This window comes from Tachysurus fulvidraco, chromosome 13, assembly GCF_022655615.1.
Source record: "Tachysurus fulvidraco isolate hzauxx_2018 chromosome 13, HZAU_PFXX_2.0, whole genome shotgun sequence".
Classification (NCBI taxonomy): Eukaryota; Metazoa; Chordata; class Actinopteri; order Siluriformes; family Bagridae; genus Tachysurus; species Tachysurus fulvidraco.
The window spans coordinates 1,813,291-1,831,671 of NC_062530.1; the positions used below are offsets into that span (position 1 = coordinate 1,813,291).

The following is an 18,381-nucleotide window of genomic DNA, read 5'->3' on the forward strand; positions in this document are numbered from 1 at the left end:
ACCCAGAAGAAACCCACAAGGACACACAGACACTAACACTAATGCTCAGTATCCAGTGTGTTTTATTTCTGCATGCCACCTTACAATACTGTATTGTACAAGTACATATGTTTCGAGTTTAATTCCCCTTTCATCTTTCCACTTTTGTTCCCCTGTCTGGTTCTGCCCTTCTGCCAGAGCGTAGTGAATCTGATTAGCGAGCTGCAGGAGCAGATGTGTAGAATTCAGCAAGAGCTTTCTTGTAAGATCCAGGAGAAAAAAGCCGCAGAGTCCCAAGAGGATGAAGACTCGGAAACAGACGCTTCGTCCGTCGAATCGGCTGAAGAAACGTCTGCGGAGGACCAGAGCTCTGGAGATTTAGGTGCTGAGGAGCTCTGTTCCTGTAGGAGAGAAAGTGTAGGCACTGAATGCACATGATTCATGATTGAGTTGTGAAGCTCCATTTTTTTTTACAGCTGTACTTTGGACTAAAATGTGAAAGCTGCTTGCAAACCTGCACCTTGTTCGTGTGACATTTACTGCCCGAAGTCTAGGAGAATCTGGAACAGTATTCACAGCGTGCTTTGCTGATTCCTGCTTGATGTACCGTAACATTTTAACGTGTGTTGTGGGGTTTATTTCTGCGTCATTTGTTTTGGTCTGTGGGCAGGAAGATATCTAACAGGCTACATGCACGGAGCTGTTTCATTTAAGAGCTGAGCGGGTTTTACGACATTTTGTTAAATCGTTTAAAGCCACTGAACACATTTTCTTTTTATTATACTTTGATACACATTCAATGTACACAGTAAGACCAAATCGGCAGTATGCGTTTTTTTTTTTAATTTGCAGAAATTAATAATTACTCTTACTTATTAATTATGAATATGTTACTAAACACAATCCTAGAATTTAATTAGGACATTTTAAAAATGTTTTGTGACATCATGTATAATGCCTTATCGATTTATCGATTAAAATTAGCAACAATCATATATAACAATCACATATATATATAAATCAAATATGAATCTAACAATACCTAAATTAAATAAGAAATATAAATGAAAATATATAAATATATAGTGTTGTGACATCCTATGCAGTACTTTACATAATTAGCAACATTCTATTGAAACGAGCATGAAGGAGTGAGTATTTGTGGTTGTGGTGTGGTGTTGTGTTGTGTAGAATTTTTGTGTTTAACTTCTAAACAATCACTTCAGCATGGATGCACCATAACTGTTCCTCTGAGCCATGAGTTACTCATCATTCATCATTCATCCTTTTCTTTTTTTTTATTTTTTTTTTTTTACTCTTTTTGGTGAACAGAGCTTGCTCCAGGAACTGAGGTTGCTGAAAAATAAAGTGGAGGAGCTCGAGGATGAAAAGTCTCAGTATGAGAGAAAACTCAAAGCCTCAAAGGTACTGCTGCAGAAGTGCATAACTGCATCACTAATTACCTTCCAATGGTCTGCATTTATTTCACGTGATCGAATCAATCTTCCTCTTTCCAGCTTACACTTCCTCTGAGACTGCTTAACTTCACTGTTTTATAGCTGGGCCGATTCTCACTTCTGTTCACGACTAAATTATAAGCATTTTTTTTTTTTGGGTTTGTTTGTTTGTTTGTTTTTTTTAAAAAGTATTCAGTCACACCATTAATTATACTTTACTTTTATTTACATAATGCATTGAAAATAATGGACCAATCAGAATATTTGTATTTATTTTCATGATTATCTCTTAAACAAATCTCACTTTAAATGCAGTTCTAAAGTGTTCTAATAAGGTTAATCATATATCAGCTTTAAGTAACTTTGTGTTAAGAACATAAATAATTGTGTTAAGTGCGTTCTTAACAAGTTCGGGTTGTGTGTTAAGTTCGGGTTAGGGTTAGGGTTAGGGTTACTTATAGTGCATTCTGGTAACAATTATTAATACATTAAAACCATACCGGCTCATACCGGTTATGAATGCTTATATCCATTAGAAATGATTATGACACTGTCTGTCAATATGTTTATAGGTCACTATATGTATATATATATATATATATATATATATATATATATATATATATATATATATATATATATATACGTATATATATATATATATATATACGTATATATATATATGTATATGTATATGTATATATATACATATATATATGTGTATATATATACATATATATATATATACATATATATATATATATATATACACACACACACAGTACAGACCAAAAGTTTGGACACACCTTCTCATTCAAAGAGTTTTCTTTATTTTCATGACTATGAAAATTGTAGATTCACACTGAAGGCATCAAAACTATGAATTAACACATGTGAGACGACTGAAAATATGTCATATTCTAGGTTCTTCAAAGTAGCCACCTTTTGCTTTAATTACTGCTTTGCACACTCTCGGCATTCTCTTGATGAGCTTCAAGAGGTCGTCACCTGAAATGGTTTTCCAACAGTCTTGAAGGAGTTCCCAGAGATGCTTAGCACTTGTTGGCCCTTTTGCCTTCACTCTGCAGTCCAGCTCACCCCAAACCATCTCGATCGGGTTCAGGTCCGGTGACTGTGGAGGCCAGGTCATCTGGTGCAGCACCCCATCACTCTGCTTCATGGTCAAATAGCCTTTACACAGCCTGGAGGTGTGTTTGGGGTCATTGTCCTGTTGAAAAGGTGGTGTGTCCAAACTTTTGGAAGGTGTGTCCAAACCTTTGGTCTATATATATATATATATATATATATATATATATATATATATATATATAGGACCTTGAAAGGTTGGTCTAGAAATATTATTCATTTTCAGAAAATAAAAAATCAAGCTAAACATTTTGCAAAACTAAACATTTAACAAATCGTTTCCTCTCTCCATGGACACTCACACTTTTCCTTTTCATCTCTCTTTATTCCTATTCGTCTACTTTTTATCTCTGTCTTATTTCTTCACTTCCTCCTTCCTGTAGCTGTCTATCTCTTATTCTCTTCACGTGTGTTACCAGTCTCTGATGACTCAGTTGTCGAGTCTGAGGCTGGCGGTGGAGCAGCTGCAGGTGGAGATGCAGCTTTGGGAGGAGCACAGCAGAAACCTTCAGGTGCCATCTCCTTCCCTCTTCTCCCAGCTCCTCCACCTACTTGCTCCTTCAGAGATACACTTTCTCCCTTCTGAGGAACCTCCACCTTCTCACATCTTTACCTTCCCATCTCAACTCCTCAATTTCACCTGCTCCATGTTTTGAAAGCTTCAGTTTCTCAGTGCCACTTTATTCTTAGCTTTTCTCTCCCAACTACTTCACCAAATCCCTAATAGAAATATCGATTCTGCTTTTAATTCCCACCTCGTCCACTTAATCAGCCTCTACAGGTCCATTCTCCACAGGTCTTTGGCCAGAATGTCTTCTGATTTTCTCTTCCTTCCATAGTCTTCTAATCTACCTTTTAAATCCAATGTAATCTCAGAAAGAAAAAAAAAATCTCAGCATTAGAATTGGATATTTTGCAGTGAAAATATCTAAAAGCAACAACAGGTCAATTGTTGCAGGTATTAAAGCATCACTTGCTTTAATACTTTGAAATCACTTGCCATCTGTTGGAACAGCCAGTACTGAATTTTTATCTTCTGGCACATGACCTGTGAGATAAATCACAAGGCTTTCCTTGCTTAAGAACTGCACTTAAACCTAAGGTCACAATGTAATGCCAAACATCAGATTATTAAACGCACACCCTGGACAATGGAGTGGAAAAATCAGTCAATGGAACAGAAAAGAACATTGATTTCCCTGTGCATAACCTGAACATAACCTCAAACAACATGATGAACTGGAGTAAAGCTTCATCATGGCTACGTTTTGATATATCTTGCCTTATGGGTACTATAGATATGTAAATATGGTTAGACTGAAGACACCTAAGGGACCAGATTGGAACACATTTCTTTTTTTTATTTTTATTTCCGCCAATCCAACAATTTTAGTTTGCTTTTCAGTTTTATGATTAGTGTTTAATGATCTTTCCATCATCATAATATGATATATTATTACATCACAAAGGTATTCACTTCATAAATGCTTCAGTTGTTTAGACATACAGGATGATGTGAATAATAAATCTCGTTTCCAGGCAGAAATTTCCAGCCTTCAGCATCTCCTGCAATGCAGGAATGCGGAGATCGAGAACCTTCAGGCCCAGCTCCTCTCCAGATCTCCCATATCCATTGACAATTCAGAGAGAGGTAAGTGTAAGTTGCTTGTTTTTATTTAGCACAAATACTGTAGTGATTATAAAGAGTCATAAATAACAGCTCTAATAGTGCAGTACTGATCGGAGGTCCGTATCATGTGTTACTGAATACGTTGCTTTCGACTGGTTGACTGGTTACTATTGTTTAACCAAGAAACAGTACATCTATCTGAACCACAAAGCTGCTGTCTGGAAGCATTTTTATGGTTAATAAGTTATTAAGGTTAGAAGACTTTGAGCTGAAAGGTCTATAATAATCTGATCTGCGCCACTGGATATACTGTAGATGTCTGATTTATTAAAGCTGGTGTGAGCCTGTTGGAATCAATGTTTGTAAATGTTTATGTAGGTTTGTGTCAATTGTAAGAAACGGTCCTTAAAATGCTGCCCTTAAAGTGTTGTTTTTGCAACTAACATGCTAACTAGTTTATGAAAACTAGCAATTAGAGTAAAAACTAGAATGCAATGCATGCAATGTGTACAGTAACAGCTTGAATGGTGTCGGTGGTGTTTGTATGATATTTATATATTAAGTGCTGCATGTTGTGTACTGGAATTGTTTGTGTCATGTTTAACAATAGCTCTGTATCCTCTTTATCCTGATCTCAACATAAGAGGAGTTGTACAGGAGGAGGCTCAACACCAAACGTAAGATTTTTATTATGTCTGATCACTAACACTTATACACTTAGACACAAAACTGTTAAGCTGCTTACAAGACGGTTCTTTCCACTGTTGCTGCGCCACCAAACTTTTTCACACCCGGTAGAATTCTGTACATCTAGAATAATTTATCTTCTTCTGCTTATGCCACACTCTCTTATTCTACTCCTTTAAGTATGATTCAGAACTTCTTCTGGAGCAGGCAGGATTGGTCACAATTCCTTTGAAAGAGGTCAAGACTGGTCAGTATTATTTGGGATCAGGCAGAATAGGGTCAAAATCCCTTGAATGTGTCAGGGCTGATCAGAATTCCTTTGGTAGAGACAGGACTGGTTGGTATTGTTTTAAAATCAGGTAGAATTGGTCAGACTTCCTTTGGAAGGGACAGGACTGGTTGGTATTGTTTTAAAATCAGGTAAAATTGGTCAGAATTCCTTTGGAAGGGACAGGTCTGGTTGGTATTGTTTTAAAATCAGGTAGAATTGGTCAGAATTCCTTTGGAAGGGACAGGTCTGGTTGGTATTGTTTTAAAATCAGGTAGAATTGGTCAGAATTCCTTTGGAAGGGACAGGACTGGTTGGTATTGTTTTAAAATCAGGTAAAATTGGTCAGAATTCTTTTGGAAAGGACAGGACTGGTTGGTATTGTTTTAAAATCGTATAGAATTGGTCAGACTACCTTTGGAAGGGACAGGACTGGTTGGTATTGTTTTAAAATCGTGTAGAATTGGTCAGACTACCTTTGGAAGGGACAGGACTGGTTGGTATTGTTTTAAAATCAGGTAGAATTGGTTAGAATTCCTTTGGAAGGGACAGGGCTAGTCAGAATTCCTTTGATCTCAGTCAGAATTTCTTCGGAAGGGGGCAGGACTGGTCAGGGTATCTTTGGAAGTGGCAGAACTAGTCAGAATTTGAGATCAAGAAGGATTTTCTTCCTTTAGATGGAGCAGGGGTAATCAGAATTACTGTTGAAGGGAGCAGGATTGGTTGAAATTTATTTGAGATCAGACAAGATTGATCAGAATTTCTTGGGAAGAGGCAGGACTGGGCGGAATTTCTTTGAGATCAGGCAGGATTTGCATAATCCTTTTGGTTGGGGAGGGCTGATCAAAATTACTTTTGAAGGGGGGAGCACTAGTCAATTTTTTAGATTAGTCTAGATTGGACAGAATTCCTTTGGAAGGGAGATAATTGGTTGGAATGCATTTAGCATTAGGCAGGATTGGTCATAATTCCATTTACAGTGAGCAAAACTGGTCAAGAGTGCCTGGAGGACCAGGCAAGTGCAGTCAGAATGCCTTTGCGATTGGGGAGGATCAGATAAACAGGACTGTCTTCCACACATCTGTTTCTCAGACCACCTTCTGATCTGGTTAAGGCATTTAAATATTTATTTATTTCAAAGGATTGGCTCAAGACTGCAGCATTTCCAGATATTATACTTCTTCAAATGTAACACAAGGAAACCATGGAGAGATTAAATAGATAGCCAGGAAGGAGAAACATGAAAAAATGGGATTAATTGTCTACTGTTGCAAATGGCAATGGAAAGCACATTTTGGTGAGTAAAACGGACAAATTGTGACAGATACAGAGACCAGAAAGGAACAGAAACCAGAGTGGAACGTGACCTTCTCTTGTCTTGTGCATGTAAAACCAATCTGATTTCTAATCAAATCTAGATAACGGTGAAAGCACATATATTTGCGTTTGTCTTCTGTTCTTGCGTTAGGAGATTTTATTATTTATATAGTAAACATATTTGTGTCCTTTCTTTCCCCACAGATCAAGAGCTTCTAAAATTAAAAGCCGGAATGGAATTATTAATCGCAGCCAATGATGAGAAGGTAAGGAACATTTCTGGCCTTAAACATATGAAAGGTTAATTTATTAGAAATTTAGTCTAATCTAGATTAAGAAAAATGTAAAGGTTGTTCATACATTTTATCTCATTTTTATATACCTGAGCAATTGAGGGTTAACGGCTTTTTTATTGCTTTTTTAAAGAACCATTTATGGACCTTTATTTTTAAAGAGTGTATGCATAAACTGGGTAAGTATGTAAGTGCAAACTCCAAATTATTGCTTAGTGTTTTTCTTTTTAATAACTAGAATCCTAAAAAAGTTCTCTATTTTCCCTGATCGTGTTTTGATTTGAACTCAAAAAGCATTTTTTTTTTTAGATCAGATTTTCAGTTTTTCATGTGAACTCCTTTTGGAAGCTACGAGTCTTTAATTTTAATTTTTAATGTGAACATTTTAAAAGCATGTGTATGACCACTGTGTGTGGTACAAACTGCTAATTATTGATGATTGCTCTTGGTGCTTGGTTCTCTGGAAAGAGTTCTCTGGGCACTATGGGCCTTTTTACTCCCGGTCACTTCGTGTGTTGTCTCCGATCCGATAGTTATCTGATTTGTTAAAACTGTTCCGTTTACATCAGGCCACATAAACGCGTCTCGGCGAATCGATCCGATCTTTCTTCTCCCGCCCAAAATGCAAATATATTTGATGTAATTGAAACGGAACACACTTTGGTGTATGCGGTTTTCAGAACACGATCAAAAAGAATATGAAAAAACTCGTTACGACGTTTATGCTACAAAAAACAGCGTTTACTGTTTGCTGCATTTTCGCTGGCGGCAGCAGCGCGTTTTAAGCCCCGACGAGACGCCTGGGTGAAAGATCACCTGCGAGTGACGTACTTCCATTTGGGAGGAGTATAGCGCTGACGTATGTGGCTTGAACAACCACATGCATTTACACCTGTCCAGTTTCATCTGAAACGCGTCCCAGACCACCTCCTGAAGGGGTTCATACCATCGGGTTTATATCCGTCTCCAAAATGTCTCGGAGGGCATTTAGACCTGGTCTTTTTACCATCGGATAGATATCGGATCACAGAAAACGCATGAAGTGACCAGGTGTAAAAAAACCCCTAAGTTGTAGGGTTAACAATAGAACTTTAAAAGGTTCCCCTAAAGATTGAACTGTGTAGTGCTCTAAACAATAAAATATTCTAGTCTCCATTTCCAACAGATGGTTTCACTTTTACAACCGTACCCAAGTAAGGCCCCTTTAGAACCCTAGAACCATTAACCAACTAAAGATTTCTTACTATTCTAAGTCTTCACATTACACATTCTAAGAGTGTCGTTTCTACTCCCTCACCAAACCTCATTCCAGCATGTGGAAGAGTAAATGAAAACCTCTTTGAGCACACAGGACCCTCCTGTTCCCGTCTGTGGACTCAAACAGCATGAGATATTTACAGAACCCCAGTTAAAACCATTTCCTTCAGTCCACACTCAAAGGTGAGGATCTGTGCCAAAGCTCGTCATGTGTTTGCAGTAAGCGAGACGTGGCAGGGGCTGCTTCGGGGCATTGCTTCAAAAACACACCCAGTTCTCTGAACTCACTGCCAAATCTCAACTCTGCAATTTAGCCAATGTTCCATTTAACTGCACTGCCATGTACCACATTCTAAACCATCAGGGGGAGAAAGATTATTTTCAGATAATCTCAAGGTTTGCATAATCCTCATAAAGCAATCGGATAGTTTCCATTGCTTTCAGATTTCTTTAATAAGATGTACAATCTTAAAAAATATGGCTTCGTTTAAAGTTTTATTAGATAAAGTATGTTTTCGCTTTAAACCTTTCCTTGTATGGAAACGTTTTGTTGTGCACAACATTTAAATGGCTCACTTTGTCCTGTGTATTAGAAACACAATGCAGAGGATAGAAATAAAACTCCCTATGTTGTTCGATCTTAGGAAAATAATCAATAAGAGTGAAGATATGCGAAGAAAGAATTTCACTGTGTAAAATATATCAGTCATATTTTCTTTCTTGCTTAATGTTTTTTTTTTTTTTTATGTATCGCACAGGATCGGCGTATCGAGGAGCTTTCTCTTCTCCTGACCCACTGCAGACAGTTACGAGATGGCAAGGCCTTGTTACAACGTGAGCCATGCTACATCACAGCTAATTCTTTAAACACACGTTATTCCTTGAAGCACACGATTCAGTAAAAAGGTGTGTATTGAGTGTGTATTAGGATAGAGTTCAAGGAGTTAAGTTAAAAGTGACGTGACATACCTCTAAGTATGGTGACCCATACTCAGAATTTGTTCTCTACGTTTAACCCATCCAAAGTGCACACAAACACACACACACACACACACAGCAGTGAACACACACACACACACTGTAAACACACACCCGGAGCAGTGGGCTAGCCATTTATGCTGCGGTGCCCGGGGAGCAGTTGGGGGGGTTCGGTGCCTTGCTAAAAAGCACCTCAGTCGTGGTATTGTCGGCCCGAGACTCGAACCCACAACCTTAGGGTTAGGAGTCAGACTCTCTAACCATTAGGACACGACTTCCCCCATTCTTAAGGCAATGTATAGAAAATACATCACACATCAGAGGCTGATACATATACAGTATTTAGTTACCCCAAACCATGTAGCAAGATATTTTTATGGCCTGATGAGACCAAGATTGAACGTTTTTAAACTTAATAAACACAGTTAACACCAACCCCATGGTGAAGCATGGCGCTGGCAGCATCATGCTTTGGGGCAGAAAAAGAGAAAACCTGCAAGCCTTTGTTAGACAACTAGAGCTGAAGAAATATTTCACTTTCCAGCATGAAGCCGGTAGAAGAACAGCTTCAGAAGGTCTAGTACAGGGCCTGAGGCATTAAACATCGCTCCTTTTTTTTAATCGATTAATGTACAATATTGTTGTTTTACTAACGATCCTCAGAGACGTCAGCACCACAGTGCAGCAGCGAAGAAGAAGAGCAGAGCACAGCACTGAGGGCAAAACCTCTCACTCTCAAAGCTCACTCAGAGGTACAGATGGTTAAATGGACACGCTTCGTTTTCCGTCATCACGTTCAGCCGTTCGCTAATGCTAGTCCCTCTCGTTTGTTTAGATGATGTCTGGTGCTTCCTCTCCACTTCTCCCATCCAAATCACCTGAGCAGAAGGAAACAGACATGAGGTATCACTATTTCTGCCTCCTATGCTGTTGCTAATACCAAGTGTTCATCGCTGACATCACTCGATCCTGAAGTTGCTTTGACTTCTCAGGTCACAGCCGAGAAATACGTCCGGCAGCCAGGAAGATCTGAAGAGTGAAGAACTAAAGGTTCGTCTTTTTAGGAAAATACAAAACTGAATTAATCCTAGACTTCAGGTCTGCTTGAATGAGGCTTCGATTAGCTAGAATTCCGTTTTTTGTTTCAAATCTAATTGTATTTCTGATCCTGTTTTAATCTTGTAGCCTGTGATGGGGTCTCCTGCAGAACCTGCTTCATCGGATGAGGTATGCGGATGATGTCAATTAACTTTCAGTCATTTATCAAACAAATTCACCTATCGCTCACTATTTCTACACAAACAGGGTTCCCAGCCGAAACCGGTGAACGGGAAATGCGTCCTGATAGAGGGAAATAAAAGCGATGGCTCCGAATCGAGGTCTCAAGAAGGCAGTCAGGATGGAGACATGTCTCAGGGTAGGAGTTTACATATATCACCCTTATAGACCACGTGCTTTGGGTCTAAATCAAGGTTTTTAATTAGCATATTGTGGAAAACAGATGAACAGGTGATGAACAGATTACCCAGTTCTCTGACGCTATAGGAACGTTTCCTTGTGGAAGTTCAACCTGATCTCTCAGCTTGTGTAGGTCATGTGATGAAGCGACAAAGCCAAGTGTGTCACGAGTCCATAAAAGGGCATCTATGTCATGTTACTTTAGATTCTGCTTCTAAATTGCAGTTGTGTTCGGCGCCGCACCGGCTTGACTTGAGGCCACGTAAGTCTTCTTCCCTACGAGGGCTGACGTGACCGAACAAATAAAAACAATTTAAGAAGCATTAATGAATTAATTCTTTTAGAATAAACGTTTTCATAGAATATTAATGACAGAAACATTAGTGAATCTACGGAAGCGTATTGCATTCACTTGAGGAAAAAAATCTACTCTGTTTTTCTGAATTAACAACTTAATTATCTCAGAATTATGAGATAATTTTTCATGAATAAAAAGTTTTTTGCTCTGTTTTTTTTCTGAATTAACGACTTAATTATCTCAAAATTATGAGAACTTTTTCTTGAAATAAAATGTATTTGCTATGTTTTTCTGAATTAACGAGTTAATTATCTCAGAATTATGAGAGAATTTTTCATGAATAAAAAGTTTTTTGCTCTGTTTTTCTGAATTAACGACTTTATTATCTCAAAATTATGAGCCATTTTTTTGAAAAACATTTTTTTCACTCTGTTTTTCTGAATTAACGAGTTAATTATCTCAGAATTATGAGATCATTTTTCATAAAAAGAAAAAAAAGAAAAAATGTTTTTCTGAATTAATGAGATCCTTCAAAATCCTGCCAGGAGCTCTATTTTAGGTGGATTGCATGGAAGTAAACATGTTCCGCCTTTCAAGTTTAAGGGATCTCGTTAATTCAGAAAAACAGAGCAAAATAATTTTTTCATGAAGATTATTCTCATAATTCTGAGATAATTAACTCATTAATTCATAAAAACAGAGTGAAAAAAATGTTTAAAAAAATAGCTCCTTATTTTGAGATAATAAAGTTGTTAATTCAGAAAAACAGAGCAAAAAACTTTTTATGCATGAAAAGTTATCTCATAATTATGAGATAATTAAGTCATTAATTCAGAAAAACAGAGTAGATTTTTTTTCCTCAAGTGAATGCAATACGCTTCCGTACGAATCAACAAAAAACAAAATAACTGATTAAATACCAAAAGGAAATTTATAAAAAAATCAATCAGCGTTCTCTTTTCTTCTTTGTATTAAGTAAATGAAAGCCACTTGTTGCACCACACTAATTACTTCTGTCTTTGATCACATGGTGTAGTCAGAGGTTTTATGAGGAGCTTGAGTCTTTTCTTTCTATCACTCCTTCTTCTTCTTCTTCTTCTTCTTCTCTCTCTCTCTCTCTCTCTCTCTCTCTCTCTCTCTCTCTCTCTCTCTCTCTCTCTCTCTCTCTCTCTCTCTCTGTCTGGGGACCAGACCTGTGGCTTCAGCTGTGTTTTAGCTTTAACTCAGCCCAGATGTTTTGCACATGTGTCAACGTTCATATCAAAGAGCAGCATTTACTCAGGAAACCACATGCTATCAGGTGTCTTTTCTTCTTCCGCTTCACGTCGAGGACCTCATGTGTTCTATTTTATTGTGTTTTTTTTTATTTTATCATGGTTAAGTTATATTACTGAATATTAATATATAACCACAGAGATGTTTTCTCTAGTCTGATTGGTCACAAGGTCCTTGTTAGTAATGCTTTCGTTTGCACCATATAAACGGATTAAATACGTATAAAATTGTTACACTGGGGATTTTTTTTTTATTTTTTTCATTTAACACGGAAGGAGTCTCCAGTGCCAGCGTTTGAATGTGTAAAGAGTTTAATTTTCCACACAATCTTTTTTAATAGAAGAGAGAAAACGGAGCAGCTACGTGACCTGAGAGAGAACAGGAACTAATTTGTTTTAGTTATTCCATGACATTAATTGTACCTACAAATGGATAAAAAATGTGAAGATTGTTTTAATAATAAATAAAACGGTCGGTAATTTTCGTAAGTGATGCTGAGAGCTTGCGAAAGGTCACAGCAAAGGATCAGACTTGTGAGATTTAAAGTGTTTAACAGAGCCCAAGCCTTCATTATTACTGCTACTATATTTATCTCATGCTTTAATAAAAGCACACAGTTCCACACGATTACACTTCAGCGATGTCTCCGCTAGTTTCGGAAAGACGGATCGAGTACGTTTGATATTCCGTAAATAACCTACCGAGCCTGAACGCTAGCATCGCACCTCGTTTTTTTTTTTTTTTCTGAAGACCGTCTTATTTATTTTTCCCGCAGGAAAGGCAGAGCGACCGGAAGAGTCGAGCGCTTGTGATGCTTCACCCTCGTCGTCCGGTGTGGATTCAGGAGAACATTCCCCCGTCTCACAGGAAAACTTGAAGAACAACAAGAGCATACGCAAACTCTGGGGGAAGTGAGTGCGGATCTGCAGCTCTGCATGACTGCTTCTAACTGACCCCACAAAACTCATGAGGGTGTCTGGATTGTTCACACATCACTTTGTCACTTCTTCCTGACCTCATTATGTCACTGTTGACTAAGATAAAGACACTGCCATATATTTTGATGGAAATATTTTGATTATATTTGTTCTACAATCTAATGAGAAGTCGGAGTCTGTGTGTGTTTAGGATCAAGAGGACGCAGTCGGGGGCTCTGGGGACGGGCGATGATCTGGAGCCCACTGAGTTCAGGAGAGGAGGATTTAGAGCCACAGCCGGACCACGACTGGCTCGAACCCCCGACTCGGGCCGCTCGGTCCGGTACGAGACCAGATTTACTCCTTCACATATTAATGTATCAAGACTAATCTTTATGTAACTGATATTTCTTCTGCAAAACAAGAACTCCTAATATTTCATGGTATTTCTGCTCTTGTTGAAATCCCTCTGTCATTCAGTTATTATTTTCCTCCTCAGAGACATGACGGTTCCGTTCTCCAACTGGACCACGGAGCAGGTATGCGGTTGGCTGGAGGACTTCGGACTGGGTCAGTACGTCAGCTTGGCGCGTCAGTGGGTGATGAGTGGGCAGACCCTCCTCTCCGCTACGCCACAGGAATTTGAGAAGGTTTTAAATTAACCAAACTTTTGACCCTATTGTGTCTGAGATGTCTGTAATTGTTACTGATCCATATTGAGCTCCTGGTGCTCTACTGATATCCTGATAGCTGTTCGGTATATCAGCGCTTTAGCTCCTGCTTTAAGTATTAATTTAATTATTTTCCCAGGAGATGGCCATCAAACATCCGCTGCACAGAAAGAAACTGCAGCTGGCTCTCAGGTCGTTCAACAACAAGGCCATGGAGAAATCGTCAGAGCTCGATCACATCTGGGTCACGCGTAGGTTCTGTAATGATTACTCACATGTAATGAACAGCTTCATTAGATAGATAGATAGATAGATAGATAGATAGATAGATAGATAGATAGATAGATAGATAGATAGATAGATAGATAGATAGATAGGCAGTTCAATAGATATATAGATAGATAGATAGATAGACAGACAGACAGACACAGACAGACAGACAGACAGACAGACAGACAGACATAGATAGATAGATAGATAGATAGATAGATAGATAGATAGATAGATAGATAGACAGACAGACAGACAGACAGACAGACAGATAGACAGACAGATACATTTTAACCTTTGTTGGTAATTTATTTTATTAATCTATTTTGGTTATGTATTATATTTCATTGCTTATTACATTTCTTTATTATTTATATTTTTTTATTATTTATAAACTTAACAAAAATAATAATTTATTCATTTTTCATCTGTTTTTCTCTTTAAAAGTATTTTGAATTTCTGATGTTTTGAGTAACAGAAAAGGACTGAGCAGGTTTGTAAGCGTGTTTCGTCTCCTCAGGTTGGCTGGATGACATCGGCTTACCTCAGTATAAAGACCAGTTCCACGAGAGCCGAGTGGATGGCAGGGTTCTCCAGTACCTCACCGTGGTGAGTCCACAAACTGACCAACATGTCCGTAACTGATGCTAACATGATGCTAATCTTTTATCTTCTAAACATTGCTTTGTATCTTATCTTCCTCCTCTTTACAGAACGACCTTCTGTTCCTGAAGGTCACCAGTCAGCTCCATCATCTGAGCATCAAGTGTGCCATCCACGTCCTCCACGCTAACAAGTTCAACCCACACTGTCTGAGACGCAGACCAGGGGACGAGGTGTGTGTGTGTGTGTGTGTGTGTGTGTGTGTGTGTGTGTGTGTGTGTGTGTGTGTGTGTGTGTGTGTGTTAGATTAGACTCAGAATGATTAGAGAATGGAAAGGAATGAAGTAAATAACAAGCAACAGCATTCCAAGTAAAGAGGTTTTATGATAAATAATTTTAAAAAATATGTTTTTAATTAAAATTTTTATTTATTTGCAATAATAATTTATTCTAAAATAACTTAATTTATTATATTTTTTACGTTTAGATACGTTTAAACGTATCTTTACGTTTAGAAATATTAGTATAATTATATTATTATATCAATACAAAAATGATTGTACTTCAAGATTGATTAAACAAACAAGTAAACAAATAAATAAATGAATATTTTCCCTAAAATATATTATAAGAAGATTTAAAAAAAATAATTAAAAATCTAATAAACAAACAAACAAACAAACAAACAAATAAACAAATAAATAAATAATTCTAGTACAGGATAATTATAATTATGTAATTCTTATTATAATGTTCTTGTTTATGTTTAAATTTGAGGTTGTATATCAGTGTGTTTGTGTCTGATTCACTCAGAATAAAACTTCTCCATCTGAGGTGGTGCAGTGGTCCAATCACCGGGTGATGGAGTGGCTGCGCTCGGTGGATTTGGCTGAATACGCTCCGAATCTCCGAGGCAGCGGCGTACACGGAGGCCTCATAGTGAGTCACGAGGAAGAAAGAGCACGAAACATTTATGAGCTTCTGTTCAGTGTTTACAACAGAGCTTTAACACACGAGACACAATAACCCGACGATACAAGGACATATCAGTACTTAATGTACATATCATAACATTTTCATTCAGTGTAAAGAAGCGTCTGATGTCGTGTCTGTGAGTCTGATCTAAAGCGAGTCTGTCGTCCTTCCGGTGTGTTTTAGACGTGTGTTTTTCCCTCTGTTAATGATCTTACACTGGATTTTAGTGTCGAAGAGAAATCTGAGCTGCTTTTTAGACGAACGAACGCTCGGAGCTTCTCAGAGAGCAGAAATGGGTTCGATATCAACGTTTACTCTGAAGATACAAACATCTGTGTGGAGAAAATTATTAACGTTTTTGTTTATTTCTGATCTTTTCTATGAATCTATCACCTGTAGTGTTGTAGAGAAAAACAGAAATAGTGATGAAACTCTACACATTCTTAAAGTAGCAGTGTGGAGTGACACGTGAGGAAGACGTTCGATCATCAACGAGGACACGAAGTAATCAGTAATCCCTCGCCACTTCGCGGTTCATGTTTCGCGGTTCAAGTTTCGCGGCCTCGGTGCATCGCTGATTTTTAAAAAATTATTCATCGAAAAATAAAATTAAAAACGGTTTCCCAGGATGCCAGACAAAGAGAGAAACTCTCTCAGAGGCTTTGTACATACCCACGGGCACTCAGACGAGGCACGTGATTGGTTCCTGGCGTGAGATCTGAGCTGATTGGCTGCGCGACATCGCATCCTCTCCCAACTTCTTCCCTTGTCGTGTCTCGCCACTCTCGTTCACGCTGCTGTCAACCGTGTCTCGCGTATCGTGTTCGAAATTTACTTTGCGTTAAGCCCTTACGATGCCTCCTAAGCGCCGTGCCCCTGCGAAAGATTCCTCTAGTGAGCCCAAGAGGAAGATGAAGATGATGACCATCAGTAAAAAGGTCAAACTTACTGTAGGGCCAATCCTACTTCGCGGATTTTCACCTATCACGAAGGGTTCCGGTCCCCGTTAACCGTGATAAACGAGGGATCACTGTAATTTGTAATGGTCATGCTGTAGTCATAGCTTTACAGATACATTTAATGCCGTGTGACATCTTTTCTCTCTCTCTAATGTTCATAAGGTAAAAAAAAAAACTATAGAAATGGTAAAAAACGCAGCTTGTCAAGCTTGTACTAAAACTCTCCATGCTTAACGTGTACAGTACAAAGCCCTGACTCTGGAGACTCTTTCCATAAACGTCTACTTACAGAACACCTCAAATATTTCAACAGTACATTTGTTTACTTCTGTTTATTATCATCACTTTTTTTTTTTTTTTTTCTTCATGGGATTTATCTTCAGATCCTGGAGCCTCGGTTTACTTCAGAGACGTTGGCCATGTTACTGAACATCCCACCTCAGAAAACTCTGCTCAGGCGCCATTTAACCACCAACTTCAGCAGTCTGGTGGGAGCCCAGGCTCAGCAGGAGAAACGAGAGTACTCCAACGCCAGCGGGCACACGCCACTCACCACCACCGCTAAAGTCCGGGTAGAACGTCACATACTTTATTCATCAATACAATTAATAATAAAACCTTTTTAATCAGATGTTTTTTACTTTTATCAGGTTTATGTGGAGTGTTTGCTGTACCACCTCCCTGTGATTGAGTTGTTACTATAGAAACCAGAACGAATTTATTCATTAGATCGTTAATTTATTAATTAAAAAAAAAACAAACAAAGCCATTAAATTTTAATTTGTGGATTATTTGTTAAATCCTGTAGCTCTGATTCCTTGTGCTTTCTCTAAAACGATGTATGTTTAATTAATGCGTCATGTTTTCTTCTCCTTTCCCGTCGTTCCTTTTCTCAGCCGAAGAAGCTCGGCTTCACAAACTTCAGTCACCTGAGGAAGAGGAGGCCCGACGAATCCGCAGACTATATTTGCCCTGTAGAAATGGGAAACTCACCGATTTTGAACGGTACGACCCACCAGCTCTAGCAAAGCATCAGATCTTCTCGATCTTCCAGTTTCTGCTGGACTCCTACAGACGATCAGAAGCAGGATCAAGTGATCATCAAAGCCCTGATCTTCACTCATCAGTCTCTCTTACTGTGATCGGTTTGTTCGTATCTCTGCTCAGATGGACGGACGCCACGGCTGGAACCTCATCAGGAACCTCATCAGGAACCTCATCAGGAACCTCATCAGGAACCTCACCAGATTAAAGAAACATACATCCAGATGTTTTTTGATTTTAAGTGTAATGATTTATTACCACTTCTAAAAGTTAAAGGCTTTACATAATAAACGAAACTAGAAAATTAATTTCTCCTCAAACTTTCCAGTTATTTTATTTTATGTTTATTCTCTTTATTGATAAATTCATTATCATAAGTATTGCTTATGCTTCATACAAACAATTACAATTTAGATTTTGTGTCATCTGCTACAGGAATATAATATAATATAATATAATATAATATAATATAATATAATATAATATAATATAATATAATATTTAAAGGATTTTGACTTGGGGATTCGTTATTAATGAATTATTATTCATTTAGATTAAACGGATTTATGTGCAACACTGCCATCAAGTGGTGAAAAGTGTCTATAAGCACATATTTCAAAAGGTTTTACACACACACACACACACACACACACACACACACACACACACACACACACACACACACACACATCAAAGGTTTTAGTTCTTTAAAAGATTCAGATATATGTCACGAGTTTAATGACAGTGTTGTTGCCACAAATCTGGTAAAATAATACAGAACAGATTCCACTTATTATTATTATTATTATTATTATTATTATTATTATTATTATTATTATTATTATTATTATTTCGTTTTTGCACTCATTGTTAATTGTTTATCAGGAAGTAATAAAGAT

At 37.9% G+C, this 18,381-nt stretch overlaps 1 protein-coding gene across 8 annotated transcripts in view; it reads left to right on the forward strand.

The window, feature by feature from the left end:
- Positions 1–17,790, forward strand: part of ppfibp2a (PPFIA binding protein 2a) — a 37,683-nt gene extending 19,893 nt beyond the window's left edge. For 4 of the 8 annotated variants that reach the window (XM_047822619.1, XM_047822621.1, XM_027160296.2 and 1 more), the window contains 20 exons: positions 178–396; positions 1,312–1,404; positions 4,122–4,233; positions 4,857–4,889; positions 6,689–6,750; positions 8,793–8,868; positions 9,676–9,764; positions 9,848–9,915; positions 10,005–10,062; positions 10,198–10,239; positions 10,318–10,429; positions 12,819–12,954; positions 13,172–13,303; positions 13,460–13,610; positions 13,771–13,882; positions 14,422–14,510; positions 14,615–14,737; positions 15,318–15,443; positions 16,822–17,010; positions 17,335–17,790. In XM_047822619.1, the coding sequence (XP_047678575.1) occupies positions 178–396; positions 1,312–1,404; positions 4,122–4,233; positions 4,857–4,889; positions 6,689–6,750; positions 8,793–8,868; positions 9,676–9,764; positions 9,848–9,915; positions 10,005–10,062; positions 10,198–10,239; positions 10,318–10,429; positions 12,819–12,954; positions 13,172–13,303; positions 13,460–13,610; positions 13,771–13,882; positions 14,422–14,510; positions 14,615–14,737; positions 15,318–15,443; positions 16,822–17,010; positions 17,335–17,463 (2,151 nt within the window). In that variant the 3' untranslated portion in view covers positions 17,464–17,790. The remainder of the gene's footprint in view (positions 1–177; positions 397–1,311; positions 1,405–4,121; positions 4,234–4,856; positions 4,890–6,688; positions 6,751–8,792; positions 8,869–9,675; positions 9,765–9,847; positions 9,916–10,004; positions 10,063–10,197; positions 10,240–10,317; positions 10,430–12,818; positions 12,955–13,171; positions 13,304–13,459; positions 13,611–13,770; positions 13,883–14,421; positions 14,511–14,614; positions 14,738–15,317; positions 15,444–16,821; positions 17,011–17,334) is intronic. The other 4 variants (XM_047822620.1, XM_047822622.1, XM_047822623.1 and 1 more) reach the window with 4 other exon arrangements.
- The last annotated feature ends 591 nt before the right edge of the window (positions 17,791–18,381 follow it).